The sequence below is a fragment of the Ornithodoros turicata genome, chromosome 4, assembly GCF_037126465.1.
Source record: "Ornithodoros turicata isolate Travis chromosome 4, ASM3712646v1, whole genome shotgun sequence".
In the NCBI taxonomy this organism is placed as follows: domain Eukaryota; kingdom Metazoa; phylum Arthropoda; class Arachnida; order Ixodida; family Argasidae; genus Ornithodoros; species Ornithodoros turicata.
The window spans coordinates 3,331,709-3,352,517 of record NC_088204.1 but is presented as its reverse complement, the minus strand read 5'-3'; the positions used below and the strand labels follow the sequence as shown (position 1 = coordinate 3,352,517).

Here is a 20,809-nt window from a genome sequence, read left to right as displayed (position 1 = left end):
TATGCTACGCGAGAGGTAGGCGTAGCGGCCGATTTTGCGGTCTCTTCTGCCGGCAATTTTTTTTACATATCCAGACAGTCTCAGGCGATTTTTGTAGATGGGGTGCGGAATAGGATGTACTGTAGCGTAGTGCGTCAAATGTTTCTTGCTTCTGTCAAAGAAAATGGTAGTGTGAGGGCAGATAAGTGACCCGTCAAGCGGCATGAGGAAAGCTTCCTATTTGACCCTCCAACTGTAAAGGTAGGATACTGTGCTGTCTGCTACATATTTATAGAGTTATTTTAAGGACCGTTATATCCAACGCAGAGTACGTGAGACTGAGATCATACGCAATAGTGCCGTTCCACTATATCTACCGGCCGCCTGTAACCCTGGGAGAGATATGCGCCCGTGCTGCTTACATTATGTATAGAAATTAAAGTATCTTTTCAGACTTCTGCGAATAAAATCGGCGAACTTCTAGAGTTCTTATGCGTGCATTCTGCAATTTACAATGTAAGCCTAGAGCAGCCTTTTTGAAGGCTTCCAAAAAAATAAAACAAAACCGATCGCAAACATTCCTGATGATGAATCATAAAACAAAGGGGGATTTTTAAAAGTATATGCAAGCTCAATGAAACTAAAACGAATTTTTTTGCCGCGAAATGAAGTTGCGTTCCTGACGTTGCGAAATGCTAGCAGACGACAGTCGCTGTAGCAGCCGCAGACGACAGGTGACTGACCTTGACTTCAGTTATTTTCGTCTGCTAGCGCAGCAGTGCTTTTATACCTATTATAAATTATTTGTCGGGAAAATGAACTCGAGTGAGTATAGTATGGTTCTGATACAGATGCCGTGACCAAATAACTCATAACATTAAGGAGGGAACATGTGTTTTCGTTGGTTGATGTTAACAACGTGGAAGTTGTCGTAATAAATCTCCACTTTATTAGTTTTAGCGAACGAAAGTACTTGTGATACTTGTATCTTACTGCTCCTTTGTGTATTGTTCGCGTTACATTCCTCTTTTTTCTTCTTCTGTGGATTTACGTGATGGTTTGCTTGGCGAACGAACTAGGATCTAGATAACGAGATGAGACATGCATATCCGGCTGTAAATCAAGCCGTAATCCACTAGAGCAAATGGTACACATGCATATAAAGGGCACTAGGACCAGGGGTGATTATGCTGTCACGCTTGAAGAGGTACTTACGGTGTGCTGGCATGTTCCTGGAAAACGGTTGAAAGGCTAGGTCAGGTGTAAGCGATTTAGGCGGTAGCTAGGATTTGATGGTACGTAGCATTATTTTTTAAAAATTATATTTCGGTTTATAAGTACCACGACGCTTTCGGAAGAATGAATGTACGAAGTTTGGGATCATGACGACCAATCAAATTTTCTGTTCGCTTTATTTTGTTTTCTTTTATATTTTTTTGCAGTTCCGCTTTCCTCTTGCCAATCTGAAGCAGAAGATACTTGAAGCAGACGACATTTTATAACGCGTTATTGTGTTCATCCGACGCAAGCAGACCTTGCTTCTGAGAGTGTCGGCGACATTTGGATATCCTAGCATATGATATTGCCAATGAAAATGAACTACAGTTCGCTTTTTCCAAAACCTCCCATTCGAAACCGTTGATTTTATGTGTTCGGAGATCTTCACGGCGAACGAGTTGTCGTCTGCAACTTTTATATTTATGCGGACGTCCGAACCGGTTCAGTAAATTTTTGTCGGCTTTCATCTGCGTGTAGGAATTAAATGAATAAGCAACAGAGGTGAGGGAGGTCGACCATCCCCGGATCCCGCCCTCTGTGGCCTCGTTTTGCCTGCTACAAGTTTTTGTGGCCTTTTCGTGCCGTGCTGGTTTTTGCTCTATTGAATGACTCGCTAAGTGTGCGGGGGAGGAACACAAAAGTGAAAGGCCTTGTTTGCTTGTTTTTTAGAACGTACGTACATACGTGAAACTATGTGTTTGCAGCTTTAGGAAAGTTTGTGGAAGTATTCCACACACAAAGTGAGCAGAGATCCGGCTTTGTATTCTACTAAACACAAGGAATGAGTCTATCGATGCAGACGTATTGTCTGATGAATTATGATGTTGATATATTGAGCAGCGTGTAGCAGTTATTTGGTTCTAGAGTCAATAACGATGTAGTAATCCACGGCGAATCGCCGTATCTACTGCAGGTGCGAAATAGAAAGGTGAAGATGGTTCCAACAACTGCCACGTCCTGAAGTCGTGGTGCATCGAGCGCGCGCCTCAAACTGCTGTCGTCTGCTTACGTGTGCGCGTCGAATGCTGACTTTTCTGTGGGACGTCTGCGCACAAGATGCCTGTTCAAGCGTTACATCATCGTCATAGCGACGGCATAAAAAGGTAAGTATGCAGACGGAGTGGTCACAGCAGCAATCACTAGGTGTCCTTGCAGACGGGCATGCACAGCAGTGGGTTGCAGACGTGATCTGAATTTTGACCTTGCCTTGACGCTCTAGCTTGCGATTTATGTATTTGTTTCTGCCACGGCTGGGCAGTTGAACGATCTGAGGTAGGTACGTGGAACGTGCACGCTATCTATGTTTGGAGCTACAGTATTTGGCACATTAGAGGCGCGCCTTCTTGAACAGGTCGCGATTGTTTTCTGCAAAATTGTCTAGACCCGAATGTCGTCTGCGAAAAGAAACAAAGCAGAAACGGAAGTAACACCAATCCGATTGAGATCCAGCGACCGTTATCGGTGAAGAAAACAGAAAGAATTGTTTCCCTTTCCCAATTCCCTCCTCCTCTTAGAAACACACCTTCACTTTCGTATTCCCTTCCACGTCAGATCAAGCAAAGTCGGTCACTCAAGCTGTATATTCTCTTACCTCCCCCCTCTCTTACGTACCACCTCTCCCAATGATTTCTCCCTCCCGTTTTCCCCTCCTTCCTCCCGCCAAGCGGTTTCGTGAGTTTTTAGGCACTTCGCTTTCGCCGGCTGGCTTTCTCGCTTTCGCGACTGCTGGCTCTTTCGCGTGACACTTCCCCGCGCAAAAAGTGCATTTCAAAAGCGAAACTTCGTGTGTCATCATAAGCAGAAAGCACGAAAACCGTTCACAGTGTTGCTTGCACACGTGTACCGTTTCAGTAAGGGGTACATACGTCTGCTTCGATTCGTATCGAAAAAGCGTGTCGTCTGCTTTGAGCGAAACTGCAATTTTGTGACGGAAATTGGATACTAACAACCATGTCGTCATCCAACCAAAGGTAAGCCTAAGAAGTAATTTAAAATCTTAACGGAAGTTCTACTCGAAATTGTATCGACGATTCTGTCATTGTTGGAGCAGACGATGGCATTTGGGTTGAAATTTACATCGACACTGGGTCGCCTGCCTCGATATCGAATTGGTGGTTGGATAACCCCGTTCGCTACGGGAAATGTATTACGTAACTTACAATCTAATTGGGACAGTTATAGGTCATTACGAAAGTAAAGCGATGCGGGGCACTTTAAAATACCGTTTGTCAATAAGCTCAAATGCTACGCTTTTTCACAAAGAAATGACTACATTATCGTAGTCGCGCTAATATACAGATCAGATCTACAGGATCCAGATCTAAATCATAAACGCGCAAGAACCGCGCTACCGGAAGTAATAACTGTGTAGTTAATTAACGCAGACATTGAAGCGAGGTCGAGCTGTTGTCGAGGTAATTTAGGAAAAAGACTTACTCGTATTTCTCTAGCAAAGTGCCTTGACGAAAAAATAAAAATAAAAAAATTCTCAGGCTTATCTCTTTCCGGTTGAATAACTGGTCCACCTTGAATGAAGGATTTTGAGCTCTAACAACGCAGTCATGCCGGTTCCGTAAGCTGTCAGCAGGGTGTTCTCGTAAGCGTTTCGTGTCCTATATAACTCACAACACTGGTTTCACCGGACACGACTTCTGCGTGTCTTGATACCGGGATCACTGGAGCATAACCCTCCAAAGCGCGACGAGGTCTGTAAGGTCAAAGCGTTTGCCGTCGGACCTGTCAAAGAGCGTTTGTGCGAACGGAAAACGAAGGAATGAAAAAAGAAAAAAAATTTCCTTCCGCATGCATCTCACCATGCTTCTCACACTACAGGGTGTTTCACGAAAATGAGCCAAAGTTTAAATATATATATATATATATATATATACTTGGTGAATGGGGTTCGGACGACCGCGAATATATGTAGCTGAAATGAAAATTGAAACACAGACTACGAAGGTACGGGAAGTAAGAAAAAAGGGATAATTTATTTACATTTAAGATACTTGGAATGCTAAAAGGGTTGTCGACGTTTCGACAGTGGCACTGTCTTCGTCAGGACTAAAAAAACCTGTCCTTTTTTAGTCCTGTCTTTTTTAGTCTCTGTTTAGTCCTGTTTTTTAGTCCTGACGAAGACAGTGCCACTGTCGAAACGTCGACAACCCTTTTAGCATTCCAAGTATCTTAAATGTAAATAAATTATCCCTTTTTTCTTACTTCCCGTACCTTCGTAGTCTGTGTTTCAATTTTCATTTCAGCTATATATATATATATCGAAAATGGCATAGTGTTACCAGTGGTGTGAGTATACTCCAACTATTTTTGTTTTCAATAAATTAATTAATTAAGCGAAATTAATTAAGTCATTATAAATTATAAGGATTAGAGACAAAATGCCAATGAGAAAGTTGTACCGGGCGATACAACGACGAGAAACCCGTTGATTGCAACTTTGTACCTCTGACGGATCCTTCTTTTTTTCTTTTTTCGGCTCCAAAGCCTAACTTACGGGTCTGAAAAAATAAAAATAATAAATAATAAAAAATCTGAAATAAAGTAAAACAGAAAAACCGCTCTCTCGAGCATCCTGTTATCGAACGAAGACTAGTCACAGTTCCCATTGACATTTTGGCCAGATGTTGACACTTTCTTATTGGAATTTCGGCTCTAATCCTTATAATTTATAATGACTTAATTAATTTCACTTAGTTAATCAATTGCAAAACAAAAAAAAATAGTTGGAGTGTACTCACACCCACTGGTGACACTATGCAGTCAATCTTTTTGGTGCGCGATAAGCCCTATTAAAACAAACAAAAAGCTTGGACTCATTTTACGTGAAACACCCTGTATAAAATGTCGCGTGCCATGATGAGGTATATGTGGCTCCGTTAGGAGAATGAACGAAATTTTAGGTATAAGTCTCAATATTTGCGCTGTGCTTTATACCCGTTAGATATTGCGCACGAAGGATATATTATCATGTGTGGTGTCAGCGGTGAATATGTTAGGAAACATTTTTCAAATCAAATGCGAAGTCAAAACGAGAAATATCAGGGTGCAGAAGAAGAAGAAGAAAACAAACCAACACCTCTTTTTATATTGACCTTCACTTTTCTCTTACATTGCCAAGACAATAACCGGGCTGGTGTTTGAAAGCGAAACCAGAACAATCACCAAAACGAGCGGCACCACTGTTATCAACATCACGTTTGTTTTGGTTTCGAAGGGAGGCGTTGGTTTGCCTCTAGTTGCACCTGCCTTGTTCTCTGCTGTCGTGTCATATTCCTCCGCTACATGAAGCAGGAATAAGTAGAACGCAGAAGACCCGTCGTAACGCCCGTCGACAAGTAACGCACAAAGAGACCGCAAAACACACTGGTTTGGTTCGTCCGCGAACAGAAGTCACCACGGAACTGTCAGACAAGCTATGCTTGATAAGACAGGAGCAGCGTCAGCTCTACGTGCTGTAAAGATAACCCGGAGCAGATAATTTTAAATGAGAGCATCTGCAAGCTCGGGTAGCACTGGTCACTGAATCACGCGGAGCAGACGTGTCGAGTTTTTTTCTATTGTTTATCCCGGTAGAGTATAGTGTTCGGCATTTCCAAGTGTTTACGTGTCACACGCGCGTGAAAAACATGAGCTTGTACGTCGTACGGAGCCGCAAGTTCGAGAAAATCGCCCCGCTTTCGATTGAGGATGACCCCAGACAGCCGAAGCCGTGAGTTGAAAGTTGTTTACGTTGTTTGGTGGCAATGTTATGCGGGGAATTTCTGCTCGTTGTGCAATTTGCTGTAGCACGTATACTAGTAAACAAGTTTGGAAAGGCGCGAAGCTCCTGTCTCCTTTTACGTCTCTTCAGCTCCATGTGAAGTCTGTGGCGACGGACAAAATGCACATCTTTGCAGAACAGATCCCGGTGGATTGAGCTGTGGGCACGCATAGACCATGAGCCATGTAGCTAGCATGACAAAAACATGGATTTTGTCCACTGTGCATGCAAGATGTGGTTGGCAAATGATATCTGCTCTGAAAAATTCTCTCTCACAAAATTGAGCGACCTGACCTGTTGGATGTGCAGCACATCCAGAGCTGTGTGCCACCGAAAAGACCCACTAAGCACTAGGGCATAACCTTTTGCTGTGCAAGAGTGCTGCTGTTGCACTTGTGTTGGGCATATCTAGGGCAAGCACTCCAGATGGTCTGTCTCTCCTGGTATTCACCTGACTGTTGATGAAGGTTTAGTGACAGAGTTATTGAATATAGAGGCCGTAGACCTTCAAGTGTCAAATCATGTCATCAAGACATGTAGCGTATTATAACTTATAATTAGGGTCTGATTTTCTGGGGTTAAATGCCTTTACCAGGTTCGGGAGGGAAGAATCGCTTGGCTATTTTTGAACCTGTGATTTGGGGTGAAATCTGGTGTTATTGGTACATTCGGGTGTTATTTTTTTCCGTTCTCCGTGCTGGAGGCTGCCCGCAGTTCAAGGTCAAACATGTATATGCCGTGAGCACCATATGTTGTAACATCAGGTGTGCTTTGCACACTTTATTGTGGCACTCAAACAATATTTACATCAGATATGTGCGTACAAATCACTACAAAATTGTGCACGTGGTACTGGGTGCAAATTTGGGGAGGAATCTGGTTTAACCCGCACTGGTCCCAAACTGATTCGGGAAGAAATAGTCACGAGCCATCGGGTTAAATCTGAGAAAGGGAGACCTTATTTTTAATGTGGTATCATGTTGTATATCATTGTTATTTTACAGGTGCATTTCTGTTCTGTCTTAATTCAGCAAAAGTGTTGAAGGCGGCATATGTACACAGCATTTTTTTAAATCATCAGCAGGCAAAGTGCATTCTAGATAACATTACTGCAAACCTAACAGAGATATCAGGTACACTGCAGTACTTTGTTTCCCACTTCACAATGTGTCGGCACATAGCTGCGAGTCATGAAGGGAGTGAACGATCACAGCCGAACTATCCTGCAGGTTTTTCAATAAAATCAGTTTAACCAGCGATAAATGATAAATAACCTATAATTTTACGTAATAAATAACATAAATTATAAGTAGGTAAGCAATAAGGGGACTCAGTAAATTTTAATTAAATAAATTAATAAATTAAATATATATTAACAATTAATTAATATTAAAATTAATTAAATATTAATATAAATAAATAATAAATAAATAATATTGATAAATTAATAATTAAATAAATAATTTAAATAAATAAACGTTCCTCTTTCACTCAGGTATACTAATGCAGACCTGGACGAGATGCGACAAGTCCTTGAGCAGACTGGCCAGTCGCACCTGCTCAAGTTTTGGCCCCAGCTGAACGAAGAAGAGAGATGTAAACTTATGACAGACCTCAGGTTTGTATAAGGCGTAATGCTTTAACTTTCTCATCAGCTCGGTCTTGGTTTTGATTTGGGATATGGAAAACTCGGATCGTATTGCAGATACATCGACTTTGAACATGCCACGAGGGTTTTCCAAGAGGCCACAAACACTGCGTCGTGCGACTCAGAGAAGTTGGACGAGATACTGGAGCCCATTCCCCCGGAGCGACACGGATCCGTGTCGCGGTGTTCGCCGGAGAAGTTGGAAGCCTACAGAGCAGAAGGTCGGTGGCAAGAAGAACAAAACGTATGGTTGAGTGGGAATTGTGCTCAAGGGGGAATCACTTCTTCAGAAATCTATGGGTGATCTTCGTTCGCACAAGACACGTGAATGCTATCGTCATAAGATTGGTACTGGCATACTCTCTTAGCCTTTCTCTAGTAAATGACATATTTTTTAGAGGACAACGTGTAGCTGCTGATTTTTAATAAATTAAATCTCGATCGCGTCTCGAACATGTGCTGCTATCTCGATAGAGTGTCGCGCGCTAAAATATTTGCGAATTCGGGCTCAATACAGTTCAACGGATAGTCTTGGAATTCTACAAAACGTGTCATTGACAAGGGCAAAGCAATGAGAACACGCCAGTAGTTCTGTTTTGACGATATTTTACGCCGTTTCAGAACGCCGCACGAACAAGCGTTCTCTATCGTCTTGCGCAGAAGCGATTCCCCCTTAACTGGGGCAAAAGTAAATTACCGTAGTACGCGAAAGCCATAACTGGATAAGTGGATCACCCACTCATCATCATCATTAAAATAAAAGGTGGTTGTTGTGAGCAAGGTCAGTGGGATGATGAGGCCCGCCACGGAATACATTCCAGCCTTCCCTCCGTTCTATGGCTCAGAACTTTGTTTTTTTTTTACACAGGGTGATGTCAGGCCTGATGAGTGTACTGCATACCCAGAAACATGTGAATGGCTACTGAAAAAGAGTTTACACGGTTAGAGGAGTACGGAGGGCCATAAAAAAAAAAAAAATCAGATTAAGATGTCTGATGAAAGTGCCGAATAGCGCGAAAGGTTTTGATGCGTGGAACTTATTCCCCAGAAGAAAAAAAAAAAAAAAAACTCGCATAAACATGGCTCCGTGCGTTCACCCTTCTCTCTCGCCACTCCGGGTACTACGAGGAGGGGAAAGTATGATTCAGCGTCACCAATCATGTTACAAGGAGAACTAGTTCTGGTTCGCCGGTCAGCGGGGGTCAGCGCCTTGTCCCTTTGCGGCCGTAAACCAGTTTTGTCAGTTCTCCCGGAAAATTGGAGATAGAAGGAGTAGCAGAATCATGACTGAGCCAGGAGCAATGCTTTCTCAGAACCCCGAACAGCGGAGTAGCAGGCGACAGCGGAGTAGCAGACAACATTTCTCCGGACCAATCAGCGAGCGTGATCCTCCTAGCGTTAGCGCGAGGTTCCCGGCGTGCTTTAAATTCAATTTCTGCGATAATTATGACCCTGTGGTGTGAATTACTTCTCATGTGAATTACTTCTCGTCACCTGGTAGTTTGCGTGAATATGTAGTTAATTCTCAAGCATTGTTTTTCCCTGGCATACAAAGAGCGGTTTATCACAGGGTGCAGCTTACATGTCGAAAGTGTTGCTACGGGTGCTAAAACAATTGTCCTGCAGCTTATATACATGATAGGCAAACAAGTCGAGGTGAACTTAGTTGACTGTATACGCACAATATTGAGTTATTTAGTTTTTGGTTGGAAAACTGGTCTTTAGTAGCAAGCAGTTAGCCGGTCTATGTTTCCATGCAGGTCTGCAACACATCGCGGAAGGGAGAGTCGCAGCCCTTCTCCTTGCCGGGGGCCAGGGTACCCGTCTGGGTGTACCCTACCCCAAAGGAATGTACGACGTCGGTTTGCCCTCTCACAAGACCCTGTACCAGCTTCAGGGTGAAAGGATCTTGCGCCTGGAGCAGCTGGCTGAAGACCTCACCGGAAAGAGGGGCTCCATTCCGTGGTACGTTTACCTCCGATGGCCTGCAATATTGGGGCAATATTCGTGCAATATATTGGTGCAATATTCGTGATTGCGAATATAAAGTTTGTAACATTTACGGTGCAGGTACATCATGACAAGCGAACACACCAGGGAGCCAACCCTAGAGTTCTTTGCAAAGCACGACTTCTTCGGCCTGCAAGAAGACAGTCTCGTAGTCTTTGAACAAAACATGATGCCCGCTTTCACTTTCGATGGCAAGGTTATCCTTGAGAATACGCACCAAGTAAGTGACTAATAAAGCAGAATATGATTGATGATAAGATGTCAACAAATGATGTCTACGTATTGTGCATGGCATATTTTTTTTTCATCCTTTTCAAAATTTTTATTGAAAAAAAAGCTACGAGGGAGCAACATAGATGTACAGCTAGAAGCAGAGTTAACTTGAACGCCGTATCGGGCGGCGGAGCTGGAAAGTGAGCCGCCCTAGCGGCGCTTAGGAGACATAAAGGGAAAGAGTGTTTCGACTGTCCCACTTGTGCTGCGGGGGTGTCCGCCTTGCCATCAGCTGTGGTTATCATCGCATTTGTTTGAGTTTTTTTAAAATTAACATTGCATTTTAATTAATCGCAAATTAACATCGCATTTGTTTGGGTTTGCGGCGGTTATGTAAAGGTGCACACGGTGCACAGTATCGCACGGATGGGATGATGTTATCTCATTGATACACACGAAGTTGGACAGCAGATCCAATAAATTTGCCAATAGACTCCGTGCATCCTCATTTAATTTATCACAATGATGAAAATGCCCCACTTAGCGAATGCGACCACCTTCGCACAAAAGGTTTACCCTTTTTATGCAAAAACATTAGCGTAGCTGCTCTTCATTACCATCACAGTTAATTTACGTGTTGAGATACCAGAAATTATAGTCTCCTTCGTGTTGAACGTGAAACATTTATAGTTTTTTTTTTTTTTCCCGCTATGACAATCGCCATAGAAACACGACGTAAAACTTTCCGGGAGAACAAGACCTGTTTTTGCTGCGTGCGGAAATTTATTTAAATATAAACAGATAAGACGTTTCATCGACGGAATTCCATTTGCGAAGGTATCGCTGTCACCAGACGGTAACGGTGGCCTGTACAGCGTTCTTCAAAGCAAAGGAATCCTCGCCGACATGGAACGACGTGGCGTCCGCTACATCCACGTCTACGGCGTCGACAACATCCTAGTGAAGATGGCGGACCCGACGTTCATGGGCTACTGCATCACCCAAGGAGCCGACTGTGCGGCAAAGGTACCGTATTTTGAAAAACCTTTTTGGATTGGTTCGAATTTAACGCAATTTTTTTTCGTGCAGGTGGTGGAGAAGGCGTTTCCTACGGAGGCCGTAGGAGTGGTCTGCAACGTGAAGGGACATTACCAAGTGGTGGAGTACAGCGAAGTCTCCCTGCGGACTGCTCAGAAGAGGAATCCGGACGGGCGGCTCACGTTCAACGCTGGCTCCATCTGCAACCACTTTTTCACGTTGGATTTCTTGAAAAGTGTTTGTGTGTGAGTTGTCTATGTTTGCAATAATGAATACAGTCAACCTTCGATTTATGAACCTCCGATTTATGAATTCCCTCGTTTTATGAACACTAGCACGAGGAACCAAACTTTTTACATGCGTTTTCCCCTCGTTTTATGAACTTCGATATTCGAATAATGAATGGAATTTCTGGGAACCAACTAGGAGTTGCCCAGCGTTTTTGCCCTCAATTTATGAACGGATCGTTCCGAGGTCAACAGAAACCTTCAAAGGGATTATTCTATGGTCTTATGAATGACGCCGAAACAGACGAAACTTTTTCCAGGTATTGCACCCTCGGTTCTTAACCCCTCGAACAACAAACGGGTTTTTGCAGAAGTGTTCCTGACCTCAATTCATGAATAAGGTGTCCGCTGTCACCCGGAGATTAATAAACGTAGGTTAAAAGCCCCAGAGGAAATCCGAGACCCGTTAAGTGCGAATGTGCTGACATCTCCTCTTTCCAAGATTGACACAGCGGAGGGCATGGTCCAAAGCAAAATTAAACTATTTAGTATTGCATAATAAACAGAGTGTGAATGCGCTAACATCTGTGCTTTGTGAGACTGATACAGCAGAAGGCATGGTCGAAAGCAAAAGTACACAATATATTGCATTATAAACACAATACCAATTCGGAAATACTGTTCCATTTGCTCGATAGTACTCACTTAACGGAATTTTCGATTTATGAATCCCTCGATTTATGAACGATTTTTCGGGGAACCGAGGGTGTTCATAAATCGAGGGTTGACTGTAACTGAATCGCTCACTGTGATAGACTAGGGTTGGATCATCTAATATTTCACCTACTGAAGTGTGTTTTCAGCACAAGCACGGAACGTTACTACGTAGGAAAACAATTTGAATTATATATAATTCAAAGTCGGTCATTCATCTAAGTCATCAAAGTCATCATCGTCAGTCATTTGTCTAATCACTGGTATTCGCTTGTTGTGCAGCGGTAAAAGCCTGAAGTACCACATTGCAAAGAAGAAGGTACCTCACGTGAATGACGGTGGCGAGACCGTTCGCCCCGAAAAGCCAAACGGAATTAAGCTCGAGATGTTTGTTTTTGACGTCTTCGAATACGCAGAGTGAGTAAATGTTTCGTGTGTTAGCTGATTTTATCTTTATCTTGTTTTATCATTGACGACGGTAACATTGCCTCGAGTGTGAGGAAAACGAAAACACGAGACGAGAAGGACACGGGAGTTATTTTATATAGTCTTAATTTATCTGGTTTTATCGCCTCTCGTTTTGTCCAATAATTTTATCTTATGCCTGCTTTACCTAACCGTCTACCTTATCATCTAATCTTATTTGATTGATTATATATTTATATATATATGTACCCCTTTATTTTTTATGTAGAAATAAAAATTACCGAGACTTTGGAAAAGAAATTACGGTTAACTAGGACATTAGTTACAACAACGTTGCAAGTTAAGGGGCTATTACTTCGTAGTGGCTATATTTAGGTAAACAATCGTAGGTTTGCATTAAGATGTTCAAGTATTTTTTATTTATACATATCTATGTATTACTATTATTATTTATAAATTAATTATAAATTTAATGTTGATCAAGTTTTCTCGCATTTATTGATACCCAGAAAAGGTTCCTGCATCATTTCTGTGTCATTTGCGCAGCAACTTCTTTGTGTGGGAAGTTTTGAGAGAGGACGAATTCTCGCCGCTGAAGAACGCGGAAGGTGCTGAGAAGGACACTCCGACAACGGCGCGCCACTCGCTCTACAACTTGCATCAGCGATACGTCCTCGGGGCTGGCGGAAAATTTGTCGACGAAGATGACACTCCAATTTCTCTCATTCCCAGGTGAGAATTTGACAATTTTATCACAAATAATTATTCTCGAATAATTGAATTTGGTGATTGCACTGTATCATGTCACTCAAGTCGGCATCAGTGTCAGGGTGAACGTAGTTGTTCATGACAGATTTATTGTTGTTCGACTTCAAGCATTACTATGCCATGGAGCTTTGTACGGAAAGGGGGAGTCATGTGCTATTTGCAATATCTAAATAAATTACCAAAGTATCTGAATTACAAATAATTGCAATAATTTGCAAGAAAACTGCATTGAATGGACTTGCTGTTCAATTACAAACACCACACACAGCTGAATTCAATGAAAACATATCAGTTCAATTTTACGTAATTAATTTTAGTTGAAATTAATCGCAATAATACAAATCACCCACCATAGCAAAACATCTGTGTTTCTGCCTGAATCCTTGCAAGACCTAAAGGCATGATTTATTGTATCGTCGTCGCATGTGTATTGTGCACGAAGCTCGTTGTGTTCTTTTCTTTTCTTGTTCAGAAGATTTTGCATGTCTGTGTTTTAGTTCTACTACCATGTGTTACACATTACTAGATTAGCTAGACTTGACAGTACAATTTCAAATGCTGCAAGCAACAGTGCATGACGCTTATCTTTAGAAGAAATGCTCGACAAAAAGGTGTCCTGAACGCTTTTGCATGTGTATTGCTTTTGCACGACGTTCTCGTTTTGTTCTTGCCGCAGCTCTGCACAGTCTCAGAACGGCGCCCACAACGGGCATGGAGACCACAACAGGTACTGCATGCTAGTAGTCTATCTACAGGTTTTCCCGCTCATTTTAATGAAGCGCTACCCGATTTAGTCCCGTGGTCAACCAAGTTAATCCGAGTAACAGTATATTCATAATTAGAGCCTGGAGTTTTAGGGTTTTACCCGATTCTTCCCCGAATTTGCACCCCGAATTGAAGGCTGCCTGTTTAGGGTGAAACCCGATTTTTACTCGGCAAATTGCCCTCACTGGGATGTCTGTAGGAATGCATTAATTTACTTGTTTGGCAGAAAAATTCAGTTACATCACTTTTAACAAATCATTAATCACCATTACAAAAATTAATCACCATTTGTACCAAACCACTACAGTTAGTTGAGTAACTGAGCCCGATTTCACCCCGAATTTAGCATACTGGAAGTTTTTTCACCCGAATTCGCATGAATTTAGTGCACACGTTTATTTACCCGATTTTTACCCCCCGAATTTAGAAAAAAATATTTCCCTAAAACTTCAGGCTCTATTCATAATGCAGTGTCTCAAACTGGAGTTTGCATTAAAATTTTTAGCATTCTTAGCAGGACTCTAAATTCGATGACTAAATTGGTATCTGCAATATTCTACACAAGTATATTCATGACTACTGCTTGTCGTTATAACATTTGATTACTATTTCCTAGGTACTGGTAATAGCTCAACTTTCCACGACAATAGCTGCTTCAAAGAGTGCCAAGCGATGATCTATGAGTACTGCTTGTCGTTATGACATTTCGTGATTATTTTCATGATAGGTGCCATGAATCGATTTTGTAGGACTACTGGTGTTTTAAACAGCGTCATCCAGAGTTTTACGACTATCGATGCTCATCTTGACATTCCATTACTGTTTTCATGATACGGGTCATGGCTTGACTTTATGCCGCTGCTTCACGCAGTTCCATGCACTGTTTTATGACTGCCGACGGTCATTATGATATTAGTAGATAGTCATAAAACACTTAATGACACTGTATGTAGCTACAGTAGTTGCATAAAGTTGAGTCATGGCCCATTTCATAAAAATAGTAAATGGAATGTCACAATGTCCAAAGCACCATATGACACTGTTTGAAGCAGCGGTAGTCCCATAAAATGAATTCATTACACATATCATGAAGATAGTCATTAAATGTCATAATGATGAAATGCACTCATAAACATCTCATGACACTGCAAAAACCAGGGGTTGTTGGATCTGTAGTCACAAACTCATGATACATACTCATACGTAATCATGTAAATATGAGTCATGACAATTTTCATGACGAAATGCATACAGAATACATGTACACGTGTTGCTTGGATTAAATTGGGTAGCGCTTTCTGAGTGACCAATGGGTTAAAATGAGTGGGAAAACCTGTAGTCTCTGCAGTCTCAAGTCTCTCTCCTGAGTTGCTTCAACTGTGCCTTTTCTGACCTGGTTTTGGTTTCTTTCATGGCACAGTCAGAAGGAGCACCTGAAGTACGAAAACCCGATCGTCTGCGAGATCTCACCGCTCCTTTCATACGATGGCGAGGTACGTGCTTCAGTTTTACGTGTGCTAGATAGGGACGTTTCACAACAGGGGTGTCAGAAGTCCTTCAGTACAAGGAGGGAGGGAGACATAGTCAGAAGCCCTTGATGCATTGCGACCCAATTTCATTGCAAATTCGCTGATTGTGATTCAGTGTGATAACTTGCAGTGTTCTCACAAGTTTTACGTCTGTGCGCATCAAGCGGTACACATGGTATAACGGACAAAAATCATTGCCAGCTCCTCTAAAGCACAGGTGTCTCTACTCTTCGTGCAGCAGGTCTGCACATACGGTATCATACAGGGTGTCTGGGTAGTATAGCACCCGTTTGGGTGAATATGTCGTACTTTTTATACCGGTGTTCGTTTTCATTCTGCGGCGGCAGAGCTGAAAGTGAATCTGTCTCGGACAACGCTCACGGATAAAAGATGGGGTGGCGGGATCCTGAGAGGGCCAAATCTCGGGGAGGGCGACTGCTGCACTGGCTTCCGACAACCCTGGCTTTTACTGCACCTCTAGGAGGCACAGGGGAAAGTGCATAGTACATAAAACGTGGTAAAACCCGTTTCTCAAGTATGCTGCCTTGTCACCTCATTCATCAACGCCACATGACCACGGTGGCCATCGCGCACTACATCTTCCCTTATCACAGATTTCTAGTGACTCTTATCTATGAAAATGAAAGTCAACGTCTATCACGTGTTGCTTGCGTACAAATGTAAAGCGGGAAAATGTTTGATTTTCAGGGACTAGAAGACTACGTCAAGGGCAAGAAATTCACACCACCTCTGCATCTCAAGAGTGCCGATGAAGAATCTATCTTCCAGAACGGAATTCGCAAAGACTAGCGCAGCTTTTTCTACAATGTCTGTCCATAAAGTTTTTGAGGCCGTGCGGCATACGAAAGCACCTGCCCTGGCCATTGCACGGCACTCTACGCTACGTCTGGTATTCATGTATAATTGGTCTTCGGCTGGACGTTTTTTGGACTTCGTTTGGACATTTTTCGGACGTGGATCATGCCGCAAATTACGGAACAGCCGATTGGCTGCGTTTCGCGTATGTTTCAGTGAGGTAGTGTATCGCTGAAAATATTGCGCAAGTGTTCAGTCAGTTGATGCTACCGTACGTGTGGATTTCCTGACGCAACGCGCCGGAAAGGGGCAGCATGGTGCAGCACCGATTGGTGACGTAAGAGGTTAGCTTCAGCTTGTGCAAGGTCCTGTGGAACTGTGGTGAGTCGTAGCGTCGTGGCGTGTTGCTAATAATTCATTGCGGGAAGGGTGTAAACTTGGTTTTGTACAGCTGCATTTTCTGTTTCTTACATCTTTGTCTCACAATTCTCTTTAGATATGCCAGTTGATATCCTCCTTTCTCTTTTGTCATGCTGGGCTGTTGGGCACACTTAGTACATTCCTTATCTTTCTAGTATTGATCTCTCGCTCTCTTGCAATTTTTTTTTTACACTGAATCGATGCCTCGAAAACAGTGTGTCTCGCTTCACTTTCAGCTGTTGCAGTATTATTGCATGTCTAAGATTTGACCAGGTCTGCAGAGATTATTTTGTGTCAAGAAGTCCTGCCACACTGTACAATATATTCTGTTGCGTTCCATGTGTTCGCATGTTCAAAGTGCTTAATCGTGGAAATATACATGAAGGAGAAGTCTGATAGATGTGTATTTTAGCGCTCGATCTGAAGATCTGTTTGAAGATGTCTGGATGTCGTCAAAAATAAATTTTTATTTTTATTTAAACAGCATGACAATATATCCATATATAAAAGATCCAGGTAAGTGCTTAACTAGAAGTAAAAAGAAGTCCGAGACCGAAATGCCATATTTGGGGATGTAATTTAGACAGCATTGAAAGCGAACGCTGTAGGTCCACTAAATAACAGAGTCCGAAACCGAAACTAAAACAGGCTTCTTTGTATTCTGCGATTGTGCGCATGCTCACGTTCACGATGGAAGTGATGCAACTTCCGTTTTGAGCATTTTACTTCCGGTACCCAATATTCAAATCGCGGAGATTATCATGTGATGCGAGCGGGAATGCGGACGTTTATAGAATCTTGAGCCGTATCTTAAATACTTTGAGTTCGTGGTCCGGCAGATACCGAAAAGTGCTTCACAGTGAAGTAGTGCACGAAACATGTAGCTCGCTCGGGCGCCCGCAGACGATCAGCTGGACTTGTCGATTCGCCCGTCGTCTGACATGTCTGTCCTACCGAAAGCAGACGGTAAGAACCAGCTATCGTTTATACAAGCAGAAGTGTGAAAGTGTGAAATTTTCAGAAACAACTGACATTAAGGGCGTGATATGCGTCTACTTGTCGTCGTGGAACCATGTTATGGGTCCTCAGCTGCTCTTCTGCTGGCGTTTAGAATGCCCTCGCCAAGTCCACGACGCCGAAGGAGATTGTCCCCATTATTTAAAATGCCATCAGTACCTGGAGAATCCCGAAGCATTCGTATTGCGCAATGAAGCACCCCAGGTACGTAGTAGGTAAACTTAGATTTCTCCATTACATAGAAAAAAAACAACAGAAAACAGGAGTACGGAGAATCAAGTAAATACGGAGGTCACCTGACAGATCAGACTTTGCAGACGACAGCCTTTATCTGTCTTCTGCACTGTCATTTGCTCGCAGAAGCTACTATTAGACTCCTACGTCCAGTCAGGGGCGGATTTAAAGGGGCGGGGGGGGGGGGGGGGGGGGGCGACCGCCCACCCAATACGGCTGTGTTCCCTGTCTAAATACCCTATCTCCTGGATGATGCTGTGCCGCAAAGCACAAAATTTCCTTAAGACCCCCCCCCCCCCCCATGACAGACCCTTAAATCTGCCCCTGTGTCCAGCAGTGTCTGTGTGCTTCAACGTGTAATTTGCTGTCCCCGTAGATTAGTCAAAAAGCTCCGACGGAAGGCTATGTCCACAGCGTCCTCCAAATCATGCACGGCTGCTTGGAACGCCTGCAGACCCGGTCCTGCTTCTTAGTGTTGCCGGACAAACGAGTTGCCGTCCAAGCGGTGACGTTTCCCCTGGCCGGAGTCCCCGTCAGTGTAGCGGCCATTTTTCCACTGCACGTGCTGCGAGACTTGTGGCACCTCCTCACTCTCAACGACCTCACCCTCGCACGCCTTTCCCTCATATGCCAGACTTCCGGGGTAAGGGCTCTTGCTCTTCCCAAAAAGCGTGCGTTATGATCACTTTGTTGATGCTTTGCCGTTGCAGAAAGAGTTTATGAAGAGCATAAGTTCCGCGACCACCCTCCTCAACCGCTATTTCGAGCTGTCCGAGTCCCTCCTCAAGACGCGGACTCTGGATCGAAGGGTGGGTCTGACATTATGAATCGACAATGAATCGTCATGTTAAACTGACACGGTTTGATTGACAGCTGTCGATGAATTCGCTCTGCAAAGACAACCTTCCAAATGACGTGACAAGGAGAGCGCTCCAGTCCCACCTGCAGACCAGGAGGTGTTCCATCATCATGGGTGACAACGTCCCTCAGGTTTGGATCTGACTGTCTGTCTTATAGTCTTGCTCCAGAATAGGTATCCGATTTGAAGGTAATATTTTACAAAAGAAGGATTTTCGATTACATAAATTTTTTGCAAGAATATATTTTTTGCAAAAATTCCAAAGTCTCGTTTTGCCAAAGAGAATGCGGTGACATTCTGAGTTACTGAGTCGACAGTTCCTTCTTTTTTTTTATGCGTGCGATCCCGGTCGAGCTGGAAAAAAGTCGGCGCGTCCAGGGCTCTAGTCGTGACCCTTTGCCCTGAGTTGTAATCTGTTTCGTCTTGTCCCGAAAAGGTGGACAGTGTGCTGAACATGATGACATCCCTTCTTGACCACGAAGAACTTCTGTGTTCCTCCTGGGACCGACATCGTCACAAACCGGTCCCTCAGTACTGGCCCGGTCTGTACCTGCAGGGACTGGTGGTGGGTCCGCCAGACGGGAACAGGCACGGCTCGGCGTCACCCCTGTCGGCGCGAGAACTGCTCTGGGCACCGCACCCCTCGACAGTGGTTGACGCGTCGCAGGGGCGCGTGTGGCGTTCACCCCTGCACGTTGGATTTCGTGGGCCCCTCACACGAAAGTTGGTACTCATTGTGCAAACTCCTCGTAGTTTCACGTTCTGTCACCGGTGGCGCCGGTGGTGCTTTATTGTATACGCTCAAGACGGTATTAGCTTTGTTTTTTTTTTTTCATTTACGACGTCTGCCTTTATATATACATTTTTATGTTATATATACGTTTGAGGTATGCGTTTACATATATGTTTTACGCATGCCTTTATGTATGTATATGTTTTAGGTATACGTTTTTTTTTCATTGAATGACGTTTGTCTTAAAAAATTCAAATTAGGTTGAAGACTGCGCGAACCCCGGTGCCGGAATCCCACGTCTCGATATTTGTGCAACAAGTAAGATCTTTGGCGCCCGAAAGGCGCTGTGCACCTTTTAAGTTTAAACATACGTCGCAATTTAGATGCTACAAGTGTCCGGCAACGACCGGGCTGTGGAGCACGTCCTCCTTTCCTTCAAACAGTTCCTCAGGGTTAAAGCGATGGCTCTCATAAAATGTGCTTCACGTTCAAGGTAAGAGTGCTACTATGCTGTAGCACGATATCGCAACAAACATATTTTCTTTCTTTTCTTTTTTTCTTTTTTTTTGCAGGAGATCTATGTCCACAAAGTACCTGCAGTCTGCCTTAGCACTTCCGTACCTGTCAGACTTCGAGGTTGTGCTGGCATATGCCGAAAAGCTACGGCCTGGTCTGTGCCAGTATGTTGTGCCCTCAACATGACTGCCTTTCTCCGAGGCAGCTTTCAGTCCTCGTGTAAATAAAGTTCGGTACTCATGTAACGGTGGTACCACTCTTACTTCTAAATATATATATATAAAAAAATGGCTTTCCCATTTCCCCACGGGGGGGGGACGTTCCTTCTGGGCCGACTTCACAGAGAACTGTGCCGACATTGGTCTTGAAGGGTCTGACGAAAATCCAGTACAGCACAGCAGGTGCCCGGATTCGAACCTGGTCATCTCCCATCCTACCTCCCACTCTCGGCACGGAATGCTACCGTCGTAGCCACTAGATCACGGGAGCTCGTGCTCTGCCCCGCACGCAATTGGCGAATCACAGACACAGCTAGTGGAGCGAATGGCTACTTCACAAAATTTGGGTCGTGCAGACCCAAATTCTGCGCAGCAAGTCTCACAAAAGAATAAGAATCATACAAACACTTCCTATTTCCTGTAACTATGCAGCCCGCAGAAGTGACAACTTTGGCTAGCAGACGAAAGAGCGCATCATACAAGGCGATCGAAAGGCTAATGAAAGCTGATGACTGACTTTCTTGTGCAACCCACGAACCTGTTCGTAATATAGGTTTTGCTCAATCAAATGTGTGCGTGAAACTTAATTTTGATGCACGTCGTCGCGTCGTCTGCAACCTTTCCTCA

At 43.6% G+C, this 20,809-nt stretch overlaps 2 protein-coding genes across 5 annotated transcripts; both read left to right on the top strand.

Moving 5' to 3' along the window:
• Positions 1-3: 3 nt before the first annotated feature.
• Positions 4-17,086, top strand: LOC135390711 (UDP-N-acetylhexosamine pyrophosphorylase-like). Of its 4 annotated transcripts, none has more exons than XM_064620537.1 (13): positions 4-240; positions 2,171-2,360; positions 7,527-7,649; positions 7,737-7,900; positions 9,440-9,644; positions 9,750-9,909; positions 10,740-10,928; positions 10,992-11,185; positions 12,164-12,298; positions 12,854-13,039; positions 13,752-13,802; positions 15,261-15,333; positions 16,078-17,086. In XM_064620537.1, exons 2-13 carry the CDS (start codon positions 2,314-2,316, stop codon positions 16,177-16,179), a joined length of 1,629 nt encoding a protein of 542 aa, XP_064476607.1. In that variant the 5' UTR covers positions 4-240; positions 2,171-2,313; the 3' UTR covers positions 16,180-17,086. The 4 variants fall into 4 exon arrangements, with proteins under 4 accessions (XP_064476607.1, XP_064476608.1, XP_064476610.1 ...); XM_064620538.1 differs by lacking the exon at positions 4-240 and adding an exon at positions 1,253-1,274; XM_064620536.1 differs by lacking the exons at positions 4-240; positions 2,171-2,360 and adding an exon at positions 5,467-5,980.
• A 245-nt stretch (positions 17,087-17,331) lies between these two features.
• Positions 17,332-20,209, top strand: LOC135390703 (uncharacterized). Its single transcript, XM_064620530.1, has 9 exons — positions 17,332-17,571; positions 17,627-17,826; positions 18,233-18,499; positions 18,567-18,665; positions 18,730-18,846; positions 19,152-19,438; positions 19,709-19,766; positions 19,832-19,941; positions 20,021-20,209. Exons 1-9 carry the CDS (start codon positions 17,547-17,549, stop codon positions 20,148-20,150), a joined length of 1,293 nt encoding a protein of 430 aa, XP_064476600.1. The 5' UTR covers positions 17,332-17,546; the 3' UTR covers positions 20,151-20,209.
• The last annotated feature ends 600 nt before the right edge of the window (positions 20,210-20,809 follow it).

Bases quoted from the DNA above. Each gene is read 5' to 3' on its own strand.
- LOC135390711 (XM_064620536.1), top strand. From the start codon at position 5,898: ATGAGCTTGTACGTCGTACGGAGCCGCAAGTTCGAGAAAATCGCCCCG. The intron at 7,650-7,736 runs GTTTGTATAAGG...ATCGTATTGCAG, and splicing joins AAACTTATGACAGACCTCAG to ATACATCGACTTTGAACATG. The intron at 11,186-12,163 runs GTGAGTTGTCTA...CTTGTTGTGCAG, and splicing joins TTCTTGAAAAGTGTTTGTGT to CGGTAAAAGCCTGAAGTACC.
- LOC135390703 (XM_064620530.1), top strand. From the start codon at position 17,547: ATGTCTGTCCTACCGAAAGCAGACG. The intron at 17,572-17,626 runs GTAAGAACCAGC...TGAAATTTTCAG, and splicing joins TGTCCTACCGAAAGCAGACG to AAACAACTGACATTAAGGGC. The intron at 19,942-20,020 runs GTAAGAGTGCTA...TTTTTTTTGCAG, and splicing joins AAATGTGCTTCACGTTCAAG to GAGATCTATGTCCACAAAGT.